We start from the raw sequence: 17588 nt of genomic DNA, 5'->3' as shown, positions 1-17588 counted from the left end.
CTTTCATCCTAGGAGCATAAAAAAAAAGTTTTACTGTATAAAGGATTTCAACTACTCATTCCTCTTAAACATACCATCTGTGAGAAGAGCCAACTCTCCTGCTTTTTGCATATGTTCTCACACACAATGTTCTTCTGCTATATCCCTGCCATAAACCTCTCTTCCTCCTAAAGAAGTTATGTCACACAAGGACAACAGAAAGGTTTTGTGCTGTACTGTAGTGAAATGAGGCAACCAGGTGCCACTGATTACCAGGTAGTGGCCATGAGCTTGTGTTAAGCCCACCTGTGCCTCATTAGGGCGGGCCCCCACTGTGCATGAGCAGGATTAGGGGGGCAATAAAAGGTGAGTCCTGAAACACAAGCTCATGCTCACTCCCTGGCAATTAGTGGCACCTGGTTGCCTCATTTCACTACACTGTACCTGGTCACATATATGGACATACACACTACCTGATCTTGTGAACTTCCATATTAAAACCAGACTGCAGTATTTCTAGATGTCTCTTCAACATGCATGGTGTTGTCTTGGAATAAAGCAGATAGTTGTCTTTGTTGTACCACCAAGAGAACTGACCCTGTGGGTAACCAGAAGATCACAGGCAGAGTCAAACTATGTCAAACATTTAGGACTTGGTCAGCTAGTGTAAGGATACTGGGGTATACCAGGAAACCAAGAAGCGTTTTTTTCCTGGACAGAAGTAAACAAATGTTTAAAAATCACTTGGTTGTTACTGAAAAATTTCAAGCATGGAAAGAAAAAAAAAAAATTTTATAAAGCTAAGTCTTCTGCAACAGTATTATTCTACACTAAAAAACACAGCTTTGCCTCATGCAAAATTAGCACCTTTTTTTTTTACATAAAGTTTGCTTTATGAAACTGGGAATATTTGAATGATTCCTAGGATTACTCTAAACCTTATTACCCTAGTAGTGTGCTGAAGAGGAAGGTGTCTTTATTCCAAACATACGTTAGCTAACATGATAGTCACTGTTCTCAAGTCATTCTAAAGCTTAAAAATAAACCAAACCAAAACCCACCACATACAACCCCTTCCCCCACTTCACAAGAAAACAATCAGTGCAGAGACTGATTCTGACCTCTTTTATGTATTTGAACTGATCATAGAATCTTTCAGGTTGGAAAATGTAATGTAAATGTAACATAATGTGATGTAGTTAAAGGCCTTTACCTTTTTGCAAAATTTTTCAATTAGTTCAATATGAGGAAGCTGTTTAAAAACTACTTTTTTCCCCCACATAAAAATTATTTCCTCCATGAGCAGTTCCTCAACTGAAACAAAACAGAGAAATGTACAAATATCTAGAGCAGCAGCATGTGTGAACACTGGCATAAACCAGGTGTGTTTGGCTCAAAAGACAGAAAACATGCTCTAAAAGCACATTACAAAAACAGCATGTTCTCACTCTCACAGTGCTTAAAATTAAGATACCTGGATACTCTGAAAGATTACCATCTACTGTTTTTGCCATGTAGCTTTGTTCCTAGCAAACCAAGAGATGCTGACTCTGAGTTACTTACCACGTTGTTTCCTACAAGCAGCTTAAGCTGTATGAATTACACAGGTAATGAATGGTTTGGCATTATAATTTATTTGTACACAATCGTCATGTACTCTGCCTCTGGGTACAGGAAGTTGAGTGCTGCATGTTCTCTCTGACACAACAAGTCCTATAACGTTATGGGACTATCTGAGCTGATGGAAATGTGAAGAAAAATGTAACAACCTAGCAAATAGATTTTGAAAAAAAAAAAAATCAGTCACAGCAGCTAGCTGCAACAAATACTTGGGTGTAGGTGGGAACAGTCTAGTTAGTCTCTAGCAGATGGTTGGCTCTTCTACTGCAGAAGCACCTTCAACAACAGCTTTTACACACTTAGCCATTGTCTGAGATGCTCTACTGATGGAATCTGAAAAAAAAAAAAAGGCAAAGATGTCAGTGTGTTGTAACTGTTCATTTTCAAAATTATACACAGATACAATATGAAAGAAACTTAGTACACAACTGCATAAAGAGAGGATTTAAAAAAATTGCTTAGTTGAAAATACAGTCCAATAGTCTGTATTTTATGCAAATTCCAAATAATTTTACTGGAAAATTTTGTTTCTTCAAAAGACTCAAATCCTACATATCTTAGTGGAAAGCTTTAAATGCCTCATAAGAATCTTAATGTAAAGCTAAGTAAAATGTATTGCTGATTTCAGAATGGGAAGACCACACTACACATACCTGTCATATAGAAGTCTTTTATTGTGATCTGAGGTGGAACAAGAGGATCAGCAAGGAGCTGTTGCTTTACTAACTGTGGCAGGAAAGGAAAAACAAAAGCTTTATGATAGGAATTCATTAACAAAGCATTTGTTTAGTGAATACTGCATGCAGTTAGGGTCAAAGAATGTTTGCAGTACTGCATATGAAGGAGGCCCATTTCTTTAAAAAGGAGGCCCATTTCTTTAAAAAGGAGGCCAATTTCTTTAAAAAGGATCAAGCTATGTAAAAGCACTAAATCATGCCCAGATGCTTCAGTCTTGGTTACCTTTGACAATTCATTTGCCTGGCTGAAGTAGTTGGCCTCTTCCACATCATCGTATCGGACCAGATTAGGAGACACTTGTTCTAAACGCTTCCGTATTTGATCAAGGTTCTCATAAGGCAAGGTCATACCAGCCAGCTAAGGATTCACAGGAAGAAATGCCATGAAGTCTAAGGGTTTCATACATGGTGTTTCAGATTACAAACCCATTAACACACCTAGAGTAAAATCAGGAAAAATCTACACTCCTGAAAACACAGGCAGTTTAATGTACAAACTAAAGCAAAGTAACAGCACTCGGTTGGACTTCTGGTGCCTACAGTTAAGACGTCCCCAAGTTAAAAAAATAGGCTGTCCTGTTAGCTATAAAAAGGGAAAAAAAAGACAAAAAGACAACTTCTCTCCTTACACACAGATTATCACTTGTACTTTCCACAGCTTACTTCTACATGTGACAAAACTTAATGCAATTATCAACGCATCTTATTCCCAGTGACCAGGAAGCATATGACCTTTCCTTATGACATCAGGTCCTGTCTGTAGAGTTCATACTGTTTTCTTTCTAAAAAACAAGAAACCACCCTCCTACCAGTTTCCTCTAAAACACTTCATGAGGATCAGCAGAATCTGCAGACAAAGCTTCACACATTATGTATTCCAATAGCATACAGGAGTTGTAGTATTAGTCCTATCCTCAAAAGGGAAACAGTATGATTTGACTCACAGGATGAACAAAGGATTCAACACAAACCATTGCTTCTTTAGACAACAGTCATCTATTTCCCTGAAAATGCACCTCTTTTTTTGGAAACACTTTTCAATAAAAAAGGAACTTAACCTCTCACTAAACTTTTACAGAAGCAATTTATAACAGCAACAGTACCTCAGAGACAGCTCTAATAATTTTCCAGTCTTCCCTTGCCATGCCAGGAGGTGTTACTGCTACTCTTGTCTGCTGGGCCCTGCCCTCAGTATTCACATATGTGGCTGTCTTCTCTGTGTATGCTGCTCCAGGGAGAATAACATCAGCCATGGGAGCTCCCACATCCCCATGATGTCCTAAATATACGGAAAGAGGAAACGGTATGTAAGTCAAAACAACAAGAAATGCTCTACAGAATTTTTGTGTCCACAGAAAGAAGTGGCTTCAAAAGTTTGCTTAACCAGTAATAAATATAAAGCATAAATATTGCTCTGAGGTCTTGCTTGCCTTATACTTTGGGGAGAATGAACAGACTACAACCAGTAGTTAGTGTTAGTTCAGTCTTTACAGCCACTCAGCTTTGGGTTGGGGTGCTCTTTTCCAGGAGCAAGGATCCAAGGATGCTTAGTGAATGAAGGTGAAACTGTTTTGGCATGATAGAACAGCTAGAAACCAATGTAATTTTTTTCTGCCAGTTTGAAGCTACACTCCAGAAGACTAAATGGATTTTATTCCTTTATTATTCACCAAAATAAAGCAGTAACCCATATCTCAGCTAGATGTTGAAATTCAACTTCTTGACAAAAAAAAAGGCTGGAATTTCTCAAAGGATCAGATATGTTTTTAAGAATATGCCACTGTTTACTTCAGCTATTAGATAGAAACATTTCTTAATTTACATATACTAATTACCTTGGTAGATGATAAAACAGTCCGGTGGCAAATCCTGACGTGTTATACAACCCTCATCTGCTCCCAAAAGATACAATACTTTGGGAGGATTTTTCCTAATAGCCTCCACTCCTGGTTTGAAACCAAGATCCAAAGCAGCTACTTGGCTTGCAACCCTGTAGGAAAAAAACACATTATGACTTTCAAGTTATTTCAGAATTCCCATTCTCCCATTGGAACTGACCTAACTTTTTTTTTTTTTTTACTAAAATATTAAGAGGGACAAAAGAGGTCTCTAACAGTAGCAGGAAAAAAATGAAACATAAATTCTGACAGTATTTGACAGAGTATCAGGTTGGTTTTGCATTTTGACAAACTGATGCCATTTGAAGTTTCCACAGCCATCTCGCCTATTTAAGAAAAGACAACAAAATAAAGGCAGACATTCCAGGTCAAGGCCTAGTGGCAGGTCCCTCACTTGTCATCTGGGACATCAAAGTTCACTTTGTGAGAGTAACACTTGTTGTTCTCCTCAATGGGTTCATGGATCAGCTGCTAAAAATGGGCATTTCCCCAGGAGGGCAGCTCAGGGTGGGCAGAACTCGACAGGGAGTTCTCTCTGTGGTCATCAACCCTACGTAACCTTGGTGAAAACATCAAGTATATGGGATGGTAAACCCACCCCTACCCTGCATGCAAGAGTACAGGAGCTGCAGGTAGTATCACTGGTAGTGTTTCCAGAAGGATGATTGCTCCAATCTCCCAAGAACCACCCATTGCTGCCCCCAGCAGATGGGTCTCCAATCCAACTGTGAGTCAAGGAAGTAACAGTGAGAGTCCAGTTTGCCACACAAACCCTTCTGTTCAGTGTGGGTGCTGCACTCAGCAGTAGAGGGGCTCTGCCTCCAACAAGGTGGAGCAGAGGGATAAATGAGTTTACTGGACAGTGTGGATTCAGTGGCCTGGCACAACAGAACCACAGAGATACAGAGCCCTGGTAGCACAGTGCACTTTGCTACCATCAAATCACAAAGGAGCAGACTCTGTTACCATCTCTGGAGTCACAGGAGGGTCTCAAGAACTGACTACAGTGGAAGCTGAAATGAGCCTGACCAGAAATGACTGGGAGACCCAGCATATAGTGACTGTCCCAGATGTTCCGTGCATCCTTGGTATAGACTTTCAAAGACCCAAAAGGGTGTAAGTGGGCCTTTGGTGGCAGCAGTGGGATTTTGTCTGGTCAAGGAACCCATTTCTATTAAAAACTATGTGCTAGTTTGTACTTGTTTTTTCATACTGCCTACAGATTCTAACTTGACAAGCTGCTTGTGTGTACAGAAAGAAATCTGCACACATATGGTAACTTCCATAGGCTCAGCCTATGATTCCCAAAAAAGCTTTAAAGCAAACCTGTGGAGGATGTTCAAGACTTTCCAATCAGAATCAACACCACTCTTCGTCCTGGCATTTTGTGCAATGGTGGAAACAGCAGCATGAATAGCTCCTCCATCAGCACGCTGCAGTGCTGCACTACCCACCACCACCATTGGCTTCTTAGCCTGGTCGAGGATCTGTGCAAGCAAAGAATCAAGAAATTCATTCCAAGGCTCTGAAGACAATTCTTGGTGCAGAAAGCATAAGAAATCCCATGATTTCTACACAAATCTTCCATGCCAAGCTACAGTTCTGAAATGCTCATTTAGAGATGAATCCAAGAGAAACTGCTGTAAGCAGTAAACTACCCTGTTAATATAAAACTATGCTATTGATAATCAGACATTTAAGTGGCAACATCAGCAGCTGAAACAGCCCGGTCTACACCAATAAATATTCCAGGACTTTTCCTACACTGCAAAATTTTACACACCTGAATATATTAAACAGTTCACAAATACCTGGTGCACACAAATCATTGCCTCATCCCTTTGTTTGATTAAAAGCAAACAGCTCCATATGGACCATGGTACTTCTCTTCAGATCTCTCTCTGTGAGGAATTCAGATTATTCTTCAGTACATCTGAAACTTCACAGTCACACTCTTAAGATGTGCATACCTTGCAGAAGGCATGTTTTCCAGAAGCAATGTCCTGGAGTATCTGTGGGGACTCTCCCAGATGATCATACGTGTAGGTCAAATTCACAGGAGAGCCAACAAGGGCCACTTGTAAGTCATTGTGAAGCCAGCTGAAAATACAGAAAACATAAAAATCAAAGAGTTTTGCTCAAAACCACTTATAATTTTAGCAGTAACTTGACATAGGATGCAAATTCTTTCAAAGGAATTTAGATTATATTCATTGTTTTGGTAGCATGCAGCTTAGCATTACTCTGACTGTTACACTTAAGATTTTATAGCTTTTTTATTTTATAGTTGGTTTTTTTTTTTAGCTTAAGATTTTCCTAGAAGGACTATGTCTCTGTATATTCTGGGGGCAGTGCAGCAAAACACCTTAGTGTTCAAACTAATTTCCCTCCTCCCCTCAAACTCTTGCCTATTCAGTGTAAAAAAAAAAAAAAAAAAAAAAGACCACAAAACTTTAAACCAACTTCTCCAGTGCTAGCGAAAACCAAACAAAAATTTTAAAACCCACACCTACAGCTACTATTAAGGTTATTTAGCTTGACTAACTCATAGTTATGTCAGAATTGAAGTTAAAGTAATTTGTAGGAGGAAAGAATTCTGAATTTGGCAGTGTTGATGGTTTTAGAAATTTACGTATTTCTTAGATAAACAGAAGAACTTGGTTGTTTAGAATTTTTTTCTTTTTTGCAGCTTCTCACAGTACAGACACAAAAATATATAATTTGATTTCTTCCTCTTAAAATTTTAAGGCCACTACTGCTTAATGTATTTTGGAAGATCCCAGCATTAGGAAGGACAGGGCTTTTATAAACCTCATTTGTCTCCTGCTGACATATCTTGTTAAAGTTGTATAACCTATGTTCAAAAGTATCAGAAAGTCCCATTACTTGCCAAAGAGAATGTTAAACTTGAATGACTGCTTCTAAAATCAGCAAATCTTGTCACAAGAATATAAAAAGCTGTAAAGCAATGCTGAAAGTAATTCTTCAAGGAATATTTTTTAACAAAATTTTGTAAGAAAAAATCTGAGGTCCGTGTAATGTAACAAAGGAATAAGTGTCTATGTTTATGTAAAATGCATGAAGTTAGGCAAAATGTCAAAGAGAATATAAACAAAAGACAGCTATTCACTACAGAGAGAAGACACCTCTCCTTTTTCTACACATGGATCAGCATTCCCTTTACTAAAAGGTGAACTAAATCCAGGGAGTCTGCCTGGATGAATGCTTTCAACTTACTGCCTGAGGCTCCACCTGAGCATTTTATCAGTTCCAGAGGGATTTGCATGCTTACTCACCATCAAAGAATACAAACCTCTTTCTAATTCTGGCATTAAAAAGTGGTGCCTCAAAGCGTGGATTAGTGCCAACCAGGAGCAGGACATCTGCATCCTCCACTCCAACAATCTTGCTATTAAGCAGGTAGTTAGAGCGTAGGTCTGTGCTATAACAAAAAGATGCAAGAAAAAAAAAAGAGGATGAGAAGTCAGTTAAGGGGAGGAATGAAAATATGGTAAAGATTTTAGATGTTCAAAGTATTTTTTAATCTCAGGTGGAGAAAGATTTCTCAATCTGAACTGCCAACCCAAATAAAACAAAAGACCTGTCTTTCAAGAGTATCAGAGACAGCAAACCATTTATGGAATTACAACGTGGATATTCCCTACACTTACAGTTATTGTCACCCTTCACTAACTTGATGTGGTATTAGACAGTTTACAAGGTTATAATTGTACTGTAGTTTTCACAAGACAAATAAAACCAGGCTAAATTATCCAGCTTATAACAGACTAACTGGCTGTCAGTAGCCTACTGTTGAACTGCAGCAGCCTCAACACACAGGAAAGTGTGCAACCCTTCCTGCAGCAGATTATTTATCAACTCAGAATTCATAAATACTCTCTACAAAATTGATGCTGTAATTTCAAACAAAACCTGCTAACAGATCAGCAACTGTTATCCTTGGTCACTTCAAAAATCTTACCAGAAGAGGTTCTGCAGACTGGAAAGTTTATTAACATATTAATTACAGACAAACTTTGCTTGAACTCTTACCCAGCTCCATCAGTAGGGAAGACCTCTTCAGTGCAGAGCACATCACAATTTACTCTATTCAGTAAGTCTTTCAGAGCAATTAGTGCTTCTGCATCCACCAGGCCTCCCACGATTGCTGCTACTTCATTACCTTTGACAGCATGTAGCTGGAAAGAGAGAAAGTACAAACATCAGCAAAAAATACCACCAAATAATTTCCCACTTGGCCCAAGTAAATGTTTGTTACCCGAGGACAAGCCAAAGCCAGCAGTGCAGCTGCTGACCTGGAGTAGCAAAAACTGACCAGCAGTGTTTGACCCCAGCAAAGCAGCAACTCCAGCTCCTTCAGAACTCATGATAAGCAAAGAAGAGCTCCCTGTGTGCTGTGCAGGTCTCTCCAGCTGGAGTCTGGAGTTACTGCTCAGATGTTCCTAATTCTCATTTGGTGTGGTAAGGAGAGGAAGACTGGTGAATGCTTTAATTTTAATGAAGCTACAATACACACACCACAGAAAGTTCCATAACAGGAGCTCAGAAGCAACAGTTTTCAGTAACAAATGTTGCTATCACACAGTGGGAACAGGCATCCTTGAGGAAAGCCCTATTATATAGTTATTAAATGCTACTTCATCCCACATAAATTTTTTAATCAAAATCCAGAGCAGTTATGGAGCATTTAATTTCAGCAGTAGAATCAATCACCACACAGAGTAGCACTGAGGCAAGCACAATTCAGGTATCAATAATACAGAATTAATGGCTTTGATGGCAAAAGTGGGAATAGCACAGTCTAAAAGAAATTTTTAAAAGTCTTTGGATAGATCAGATTAATTCTGGAAAGTTGCTTCCTCCTAAATTTCTGAAGGAACAATTTAGTTTCCTGTTTCAATAAGAGTAATTTCTTTCCAAATATCCCAAATGAAATTATGGTAAATTCTTCAGATGGTCTAATCCATGAAACAGGAAATAATACTCAAAAGAGGAAATTTAAGTACAATTAGAATGGATTAGAAGCCAAATGCTCACCTCAAACTTGAATTTTTTTTTATATAACTGTTTAAATATTGATCATTGCACTATGTCCAGCTTTAGAAATTAATTTCACACTACATATGTTGAAAATTGTTCTTACCACACCAGCAACACGAGCTAATACATCCTCCCATGAGGCATGAACAAAGAGTCCTTTTTCATTTTTTATCATTGGCTGAGTAAGTCTCTGACGTTTCAGGCCATCATAGGCAAACCTAAGTGAGCAACACTAATATTACTGAAGAGCAAAAACAAAGATAATTGTGTATACTAAGTGCTTTCTAAGACTGAATTTTCTAACAGCTTGTAATGATTAGAAAGAGAAGCACAATATGTACATTCCATAGAAGTTTTGTTCTTCTTCTCAAAAACAAGCAAAAAAACCACCTGTGATGCAATTAAAATTTACTGAGAAAAAAAGCTACAAAAATTGAAACGTTGGAAAATTCAGTATCTTCAATTATAGTATTAAAAATCTTCAATTATATAGTATTCAGTATCTTCAATTAAGTATTATAATCTTCAATTATAGTATTACCAATTATTCTTCACTACAGCTTTACAATACTAACAGTGGGATGCAGAAGTCAGTGGCACTGTCCACATTTCTGGTTCTGCAAAGTGTGCTTTTAACATGTAAATAAACATGGACATGGGTTCCAAAACCTCCCACATACCTGGTTTTGTCCGATATCCATTCCTCATTGATATCTTCATGCAGCCTTGGCAAAATTCTCATCACTTCTCCAGTTCTTGTGCTCACTACAATGTTGCTTCCAACTGCATCAAGAACATCAACTGACTCTACCTTCCTGTTCAGAAGAACAAATAAACCATTTGCCATGTTCTAGGTACAAGCAGCAACAGCTGCTGTTTCCATGAAAACAAAACAAAAATTGCTGTTGTATTTTCTTGAGATACACATATAAAAACTTAGTTTCATGAGGTATTCCAAATAATATCCTCAACAATTACTGAGTTAATTAATTTGAACTTTCCTTTATACACTTTTTTTTAACTGAGCAATCAGCACAATCTACAAGTACAAATCATTTTAGGGTAAAAGTAAGGGGGAAACAGTCTACAAACTCTAAAATTCTTCCTTTTCTTGACTGAGCTGTGAGTAAATAAGAGAATTTGTGTTGGACTCAGTCTGTAGAAAAGTCTACAACAGAAACACAGAGGAAAAAAAAACAGAGAAAACACTTGATATCATAGATGGACATATTCTGAGTGAAAGTGTATGACAGGAAGAAAGAAAGCTGTATCTTCAGTATGAGTTAAGACACAAACCTTGTCTCCCATGGGCGTGCAGTGAAGGCATATGGCTTGGAGGTCAGAGCACCAACTGGGCAGATGTCAATAATATTTCCTGATAACTCAGACATGAACATTTTTTCAACATAAGTACCAACTTGCATATCATTTCCTCTTCCAGTTGTTCCTAAGTCATCTACCCCTGCAACCTCACTAGCAAACCTGGTGTATGCAAAAAGAACAAAAACCAAATCTGAGTGTATGACAGCAACATAGCACAATTTTCAACCCTTATTGCATTTTCTTAAGATAAAACATTAGCCTGAGTCCATTCACCTGAAAGAAGCAAACAATTGTTTGCATGCATTGGCTGTGCCATCAAATGCAGGACTATGCATCTACAGGATATCACTCAGATGGGCCTACACAAGCCATGTGGAGCTAAACTAGGTGGGTATGTTGTATTTTTTTCCACCTGGGTCAAGTCTGCTACTGAATTTCAGGACTACAGAAGAGAATAAATATATATACCACAGGCAGTCAAGCATAAATAGATCTTGTAACTGCAGCTAAGGGAGTCACTTATTGTTTTAAAATCTATTCTGGCACTAACACCAGTGGACCAGTTCTGCCCTGCAGAGTTCTGATTTCACTTCCATGTTTTGGCCATCTCTCTCTACTTCCTGCATGACAGCTGTCTGGGAGCTCTGGAAAACCAGTCCCCACCAGAAATAAAATTCTTAAGTACAGTCAGAAAAGAAATAAAAAACTGACTGCCCCATGGTGTTTCTTTCAAAAGGAGCAAACTGGTATAAATATGGCTGCCTACAGTGAAGAATAAAGGGCATTACCTGATGCATCGTGTGCACTGAATACACCGAGTCATGACTGTTTTGACTAATGGGCCAATGTTCTTGTCCTCCACAGCACGTTTGCCCTCTCTAAATCTACTCCTATCACTCCCAAACATCATTGATTGATCCTAGAACAGACAACAGAAAACAGACTCATTCAGGATACTGGAAAGCACAGTTTCACCTAAGATGTGTATTAACACGTAAGCCAACACAATTTAATTGGACATTGTACCTGTAGATCACATTCTCCACCCTGATCACAGATAGGACAGTCCAGTGGGTGATTTGCCAGCAGAAATTCCATTACACCCTCTCTGTTGGGTTCAGGAATTAAAAGTTAATGTCAGCTTCACATTACTTAGCAGACAGTACAACTAATCAGCCATAAAAGACTAAAAGAAAGGTACCTTGCCTTCCTGGACTTCTCAGAGTTTGTCAGTATATTCCAGCCCTTCATAACTGGCATAGCACAAGCAGCAACTGGCTGCAAACACCATAAAAAACAAGTGTGAACACAACGCATTTCTTATCAATATGGGCACAAACCCCAACCTCTCTCTCCTCCCAAATTCTTACACAGACATCCACTATTAATTTAACATGTAGAAATAAGAAGGTATCTGCAAAGAAAAAAAAAGAAACTCTAACCACTAAAGTCACTAGAAACCACATTTATTAATAATCATATTTATAAAAAGGTTAAAAATAAATAAATCATAACTTAGAGTTGAAATTTTACACTTCTGGGTTCCAACTCAAGTAGTCACAGCAAGAAGAAAGTCACTTGTGATAGATGTAATGCAAATGGAAGATTCATCAGAGACCTGGAAAACCTCTAGAACTGAAGTTCAGAGTATGCATCACTTCCAAGACATTTATTTGGACAAAGCCTAGACACAGAGTATTGGAATAAAAATGTTCACAATATTACTGCAAGATTATCAAAAAACTCCTGCTCAGAAAATGAATGCATCCTACTTTTCTTTCAGTCACATCAGACCATGATGACTTCCATCTTTAGTGACAACCCAACATTTCCAGAGATGCAAAGCTCAAACTATGGAATTCAAGGTGCAGTGAGCTGCAGTTTTATATGTGAATATAAACGTGTAATCCATGACTGAACTTTAAAAAAACACCTCAACTATCTGCATAGATTTCTTACTACCACTGAAGACAGGGTTCAATCCTGAAGCCAACTACTATTTTCCAGTAGACATCACTGGTACATAATGCATTAAACTACGAACTAATAAGTAGCTGCCATCTCTACTTATCTATAAAAACCTGCAGACATGAATCCTGCAGCTGAATTTGTACAGTGTAGAGAAACAAGATAAACCAGGTGCCTCGAGTTGCCAAAGAGTGGGTGTGAGTCCACCTGTGCCTGATCAGGACAGGCCCCTATTGGGCATGAGCAAGACCAGGGGGCCAATAAAGGTGGGACACACACCCACAGAGTAGAGCTCACTCTGGTGCGAGGCAATGGAGAGGTCAGCAGCTCGTCAAGCCTCAGGAGCAAGAAAGGCTCCTCCCACTACAGTACAGAATCTGAAGTTTACTGTGTAAGATCAGCTGAAAATAAGTGGCTAAAGCCTGAATTACATAAAACTATGGCTGAAAATGCAGTTACCAAATGCTCGTGTCCAGGAGCAAGATAATCTACAAAAACTTGAGAACTGAGTTTGATCCATAGACAATCACTGCGGGCCAGCAGCAAGAAGGGAAAAAACTGCTTCAAGCACCTGAATGACAATTTGTGTGCTAATGACTGCACAAACAATTATTGACAAGATTTAAATCAGTCCCTAAGCACAGCAGAAAATTGCCATTCCTATGAAACTCATAAAATACCTTTGGAGCTTTCTCTATTTCCACAAGGCACATCCTGCAATTTCCAGCAACAGAGAGACGATCGTGATAACAAAACCTGGGTATCTGAATGCCAGCCTTTTCACAGGCCTATAAAGAATAAGAAAGAAAAATAACTTTTAGTTAGGCCTTGCAATTTCACCTCATAAAATAGAACTAAGTTTTTCAAAGGATAACAGTGTTAGTAGTGAGGAATATAGTGCATTCGACCCTTCATACTGAGAACTGACCAGAAATTTTAAAAATGTGATAAAGCAGAAATATTACAAATATATTTTTCCAAAATTTTAACTGGCTGAGGAACTTCCCTGCACTTTGGCCACAACAACCCCATGGGGAGCTCCAGGCTGGGCACAGAGTGGCTGAGAGCAGCCAGGCAGAAAGGGACCTGGGAGTCTGGATTGACAGGAAGCTGAACATGAGCCAGCAGTGTGCCCAGGTGGCCAAGAAGGCCAATGGCATCCTGGCCTGGATCAGGAACAGCGTGGCCAGCAGGTCCAGGGAAGTGATTCTGCCCCTGTACTCAGTGCTGGTGAGGCCACACCTCGAGTACTGTGTCCAGTTCTGGGCCCCCCAGTTCAGGAAGGAGATTGAGGTGCTGGAGCAGGTCCAAAGGAGGGCAACTGGGCTGGTGAAGGGACTCGAGCACAGATCCTATGAGGAGAGGCTGAGGGAGCTGGGGCTGTTCAGCCTGGAGAAGAGGAGGCTCAGGGGAGACCTCATCACTCTCTACAGCTCCTTGAAAGGAGGGTGTAGCCAGGTGGGGGTTGGGCTCTTTTGCCAAACGACTTTCAACAAGACAAGAGGGCACAGTCTTAAGTTGTGCCAGGGGAAGTTTAGGTTGGATATTAGAAAGAATTTCTTTACAGAGAGAGTGATCAGGCATTGGAATGAGCTGCCCAGGGAAGTAGTGGATTCTCCATCCCTGGAGATTTTTATGAAGAGACTGGATGTGGCACTCAGTGCCATGGTCTAGCAACCACAATGGTGGTTCAAGGGTTGGACTCAATGATCTCTGAGGTCCCTTCCAACCCAGCCAATTCTATGATTCTATGATTCTAAGTGAGAGCTGATCTCTCTTTCCTTCTTTCCTCCAAGAACAGAGAGAATTATCTCTAATATATATGACACCAGCAATACAAATAACTTTTTAAAGAAGACATGCACTATTTAAAGAAAAATGCATAAAAGGAAAATTTAAAACATTTAAAGGAAACAACAATAAGCATAATGATTTCTGGCAATTCAATAACATGGATACTCTCTACAAAGGTACTGGAGCAGAGTCAATCTTCTACTTCTATAGAACCCCAAACACACAAGAAACATTGTTCCATGCTATGTCTAAAGAGACAGGAGGACAGAGATAAGACATTATCAGAGAACAGATACAGACAGCCTCTCCTGCAGACAATCCCCACTGCTGATGGTACCTATGCTATATAGTGCTAGTTATGTCTGCCAGGTGAAATACCACTGAATTCAATAAAAAAGAACTAACAGAATCTGATTTTTCTGATGGTTTCTACCAAAAAATATCCCATGTAGGCAAAACTAAAAAGCTAACAAAATAGCATTTAATAGCATTTAATACAGTTTTACACCACACTCCTGCTGGGGTCATTCTAATGCCTCAATAAATCAGTAAGTTGTTCTCAAAGAACAAAGGATGTATTGTGAAATAAGTGCTTTACACTTTAATGTTCCACTCATCGTATCACTTCCCCACTTAATGGCTTCTTCAGAAACACTAAATGGGAAAAAGATCTACTTGAAATTTTGAAATCGGCCTGAAAAGCAACAATGCTGGAAGATCCAGGTTCCATTTGTTTCCACATCAAGAAGATTAAAAGCAGCAAAGGATCAGCATTTTGCATCTTAATAGCTAATAACCAAAAGGATGCAAACACTCATGTAGCCAAGACACAACTTGAATAACATACAAAACTAACAGGATCTGAATGGCTATCAGGTCACATGGAGTCTTGAGTAAGAATTTCAATCAAAATTTGTCAAAGCCTGATGCTGCATTACATAACTTTCTGCAGCTGAGGTTCATGCTGCATGCATCTTCTTTCAAGTAATCAGCGCATGCTTCTTTTTCAGACACCAAATTCCCCAAAGGATTTCTGCCACATGAAATCATGGAATCATAGAATTGGCTGGGTTGGGAGGGACCTCAGAGATCATCAAGTCCAACCCTTGATCCACTACCACTGCAGTTACCAGACCATGGCACTGAGTGCCACATCCAGTCTCTTTTGAAATATCTCCAGGGATGGAGAATCCACTACTTCCCTGGGCAGCCCATTCCAATGTCTGATCACCCTCTCCAGAAAGAAATTCTTTCTAATATCCAACCTAAACCTCCCCTGGCACAACTTGAGACCATGCCCTCTTGTCTTGTTGAAAGTCGTCTGGGAAAAGAGACCAACCCCCACCCGGCTACAACCTCCTTTCAGGGAGTTGTAGAGATCGAAATGGCATCACAGGCAGTGAACACACCCCTAAAGAACTGCAAGATACAATGTAAAGGCTTGTTTGGTTTTTTTTGCTTGGTGGTTTGGGGGTTTTTTTGGTATACAGAGTAGAACACACTGCCAAGAAGCGAGATGGGGACATGCCACTGCTCACACCTGAAGTACTGTGGTTCCTGGGTTTACCAAGACAGGATGACCATCCACAAACACCTCTATTTGGTTTCCGGCTGCTGTTGCAGTTGTACGCCCTGAGAGGCAAAGAAAAAGAAAACCCAAAAGCTTTGTTACTGCGAGATGCGAACTGTCAGAACCCACCAACCTTCTCTTACTATAAATACAGTACTGAAAAAATCCTAATTATAGAAGCAGCACCACACAGAGCTGCAACGGAAGTTCGTAAATGTGTCCTTCAATAATTCACAAAATCATAGAATAATTTCCGCTCAAAGTCGATTACAAGGCAGTCACACATACATGAATTTTATCATCATACACATCCGCATGAACTAGAGACACTTACCACACACCCTGGAGGACTGGGCAATGCCAGCCAAGGTCCTGCGGGCTGCACGGAGCCGAAGCATCTTGCTTTGGGAAGAGAGAAAACAGCACTTGAGCTTTTACGCGTTCAGATGTTTGCTGACGGGCTTTAGAGGTCAAGTAAATATTCCTGTATCGGTAGCAAAAAAGTGTGTGTGCGCAGAGTTATAGTAAGATTACTTTCTTAAGCTGCAAGCCGCGGTTCTCTATACTTCATACCCATACGCGTCACTTCAGAATAAAAAACAGTGACTAAGGATGAGGAACTACAGCTGGTAGCCGAGCTTTAGCAGGTAACTCTGAAAGAACTGCCAGCAACAGGGACAAAGGAAGAGCAGCCGGCAGCTTCACAGCGAACAGCTCCGTGCTTCACACACACACACACGAAGCTTCCCCGCCCTCCACAGAGGCGGCTCCGGCCCGGAACCCCGCAGGGTCTCCGCCTGCACCGAGGAGAAGCTTCCCCCGAGCCCAGCTCTCACAGGGCCCTCGCCAGGGCCCTGCCGGACGGCGCAGCTCGATCTCCGCTCCGGCTTCTCCTTGCCTGCCCGCGGGGCTCCCAGGCGGGCCTGTCAGGCTCCGGAAGGAGGGCACAGCCCGCGGCGGTGCCGCCCGGCACCGGGGTCACCTTGGAGGCGCCGCTGGGGCAGCCCCCAGCCCGCCGCCGAGCCTGTCAAGGGCATCGGGAGCGGCGACGAGAAGACGGCGCCCGTCACGGAGCCGCTGCCGCCACCGTCTCTGACGCGGTGTCCGCCGATACCTGGCGCGGGGCGGGCAGCAGCTGCGCCACGACCTTCCTCAGCTAATGCACGGGCTGACCCCCGCCGCGGCCTCCGGTGGCGGCGGCCTCGGCGCTTTCCGCCTTTCCCCGGAGCCTCCTTCGGGAATCTTCGGAGCGCGCAGCCCCAGCGACCAATGCCGCTGTCTGCGGGAATGTTCGGCAATCTCCGGAACGCCGCTTCGGGGGTTTCTCTCAGCTTATCGGCTGATATCGGCAATTTCCGCCAGCCCGCCGGCACCCTCTCGGCCACCGTCCGATACGTCACCCACAGCAATTCCCGTCCTTTACCGTTGCTTTCTTCGTCCAACGCCGGCAACTTCCGCTGGTGCCCGCGGAGGGGAAGGGGCGGGGAGGCAGCACAGGGAACGTTACAGTTCCCTCCAAACGCTGAAGAGATTCCTCAGCTTTATCGCTAACTTCACCTCCGCTCTTCCCCGGACCCCTGATGCCCCGCCCGCAGCACGGTCTGCGCTGCAGCAGCCAGCCCGTTAGGGACTACTTCG

General features: G+C 41.2%; 1 protein-coding gene across 2 annotated transcripts; it reads right to left on the bottom strand.

Moving 5' to 3' along the window:
* Window positions 1–1590: 1590 nt before the first annotated feature.
* NDUFS1 (NADH:ubiquinone oxidoreductase core subunit S1) lies at window positions 1591–17567 on the bottom strand. 2 transcript variants are annotated; one of them, XM_030453870.1, is made up of 19 exons: window positions 17374–17567; window positions 16285–16352; window positions 15921–16012; window positions 13267–13374; window positions 11820–11896; window positions 11645–11726; window positions 11407–11537; window positions 10592–10777; window positions 9976–10110; window positions 9399–9513; window positions 8288–8433; window positions 7548–7676; window positions 6205–6334; window positions 5561–5721; window positions 4172–4326; window positions 3440–3615; window positions 2560–2694; window positions 2253–2325; window positions 1591–1932 (listed from the first exon to the last, which is right to left on the bottom strand). In XM_030453870.1, exons 2-19 carry the CDS (start codon window positions 16346–16348, stop codon window positions 1841–1843), a joined length of 2187 nt encoding a protein of 728 aa, XP_030309730.1. In that variant the 5' UTR covers window positions 16349–16352; window positions 17374–17567; the 3' UTR covers window positions 1591–1840. The 2 variants fall into 2 exon arrangements, with proteins under 2 accessions (XP_030309730.1, XP_030309729.1); XM_030453869.1 differs by having other exon boundaries at window positions 17065–17531.
* Between the last annotated feature and the right edge of the window lie 21 nt (window positions 17568–17588).

This window comes from Calypte anna, chromosome 7 (genome assembly GCF_003957555.1).
Source record: "Calypte anna isolate BGI_N300 chromosome 7, bCalAnn1_v1.p, whole genome shotgun sequence".
Lineage (NCBI taxonomy): Eukaryota > Metazoa > Chordata > Aves > Apodiformes > Trochilidae > Calypte > Calypte anna.
This window is presented reverse-complemented; position numbering and strand designations above follow the sequence as displayed.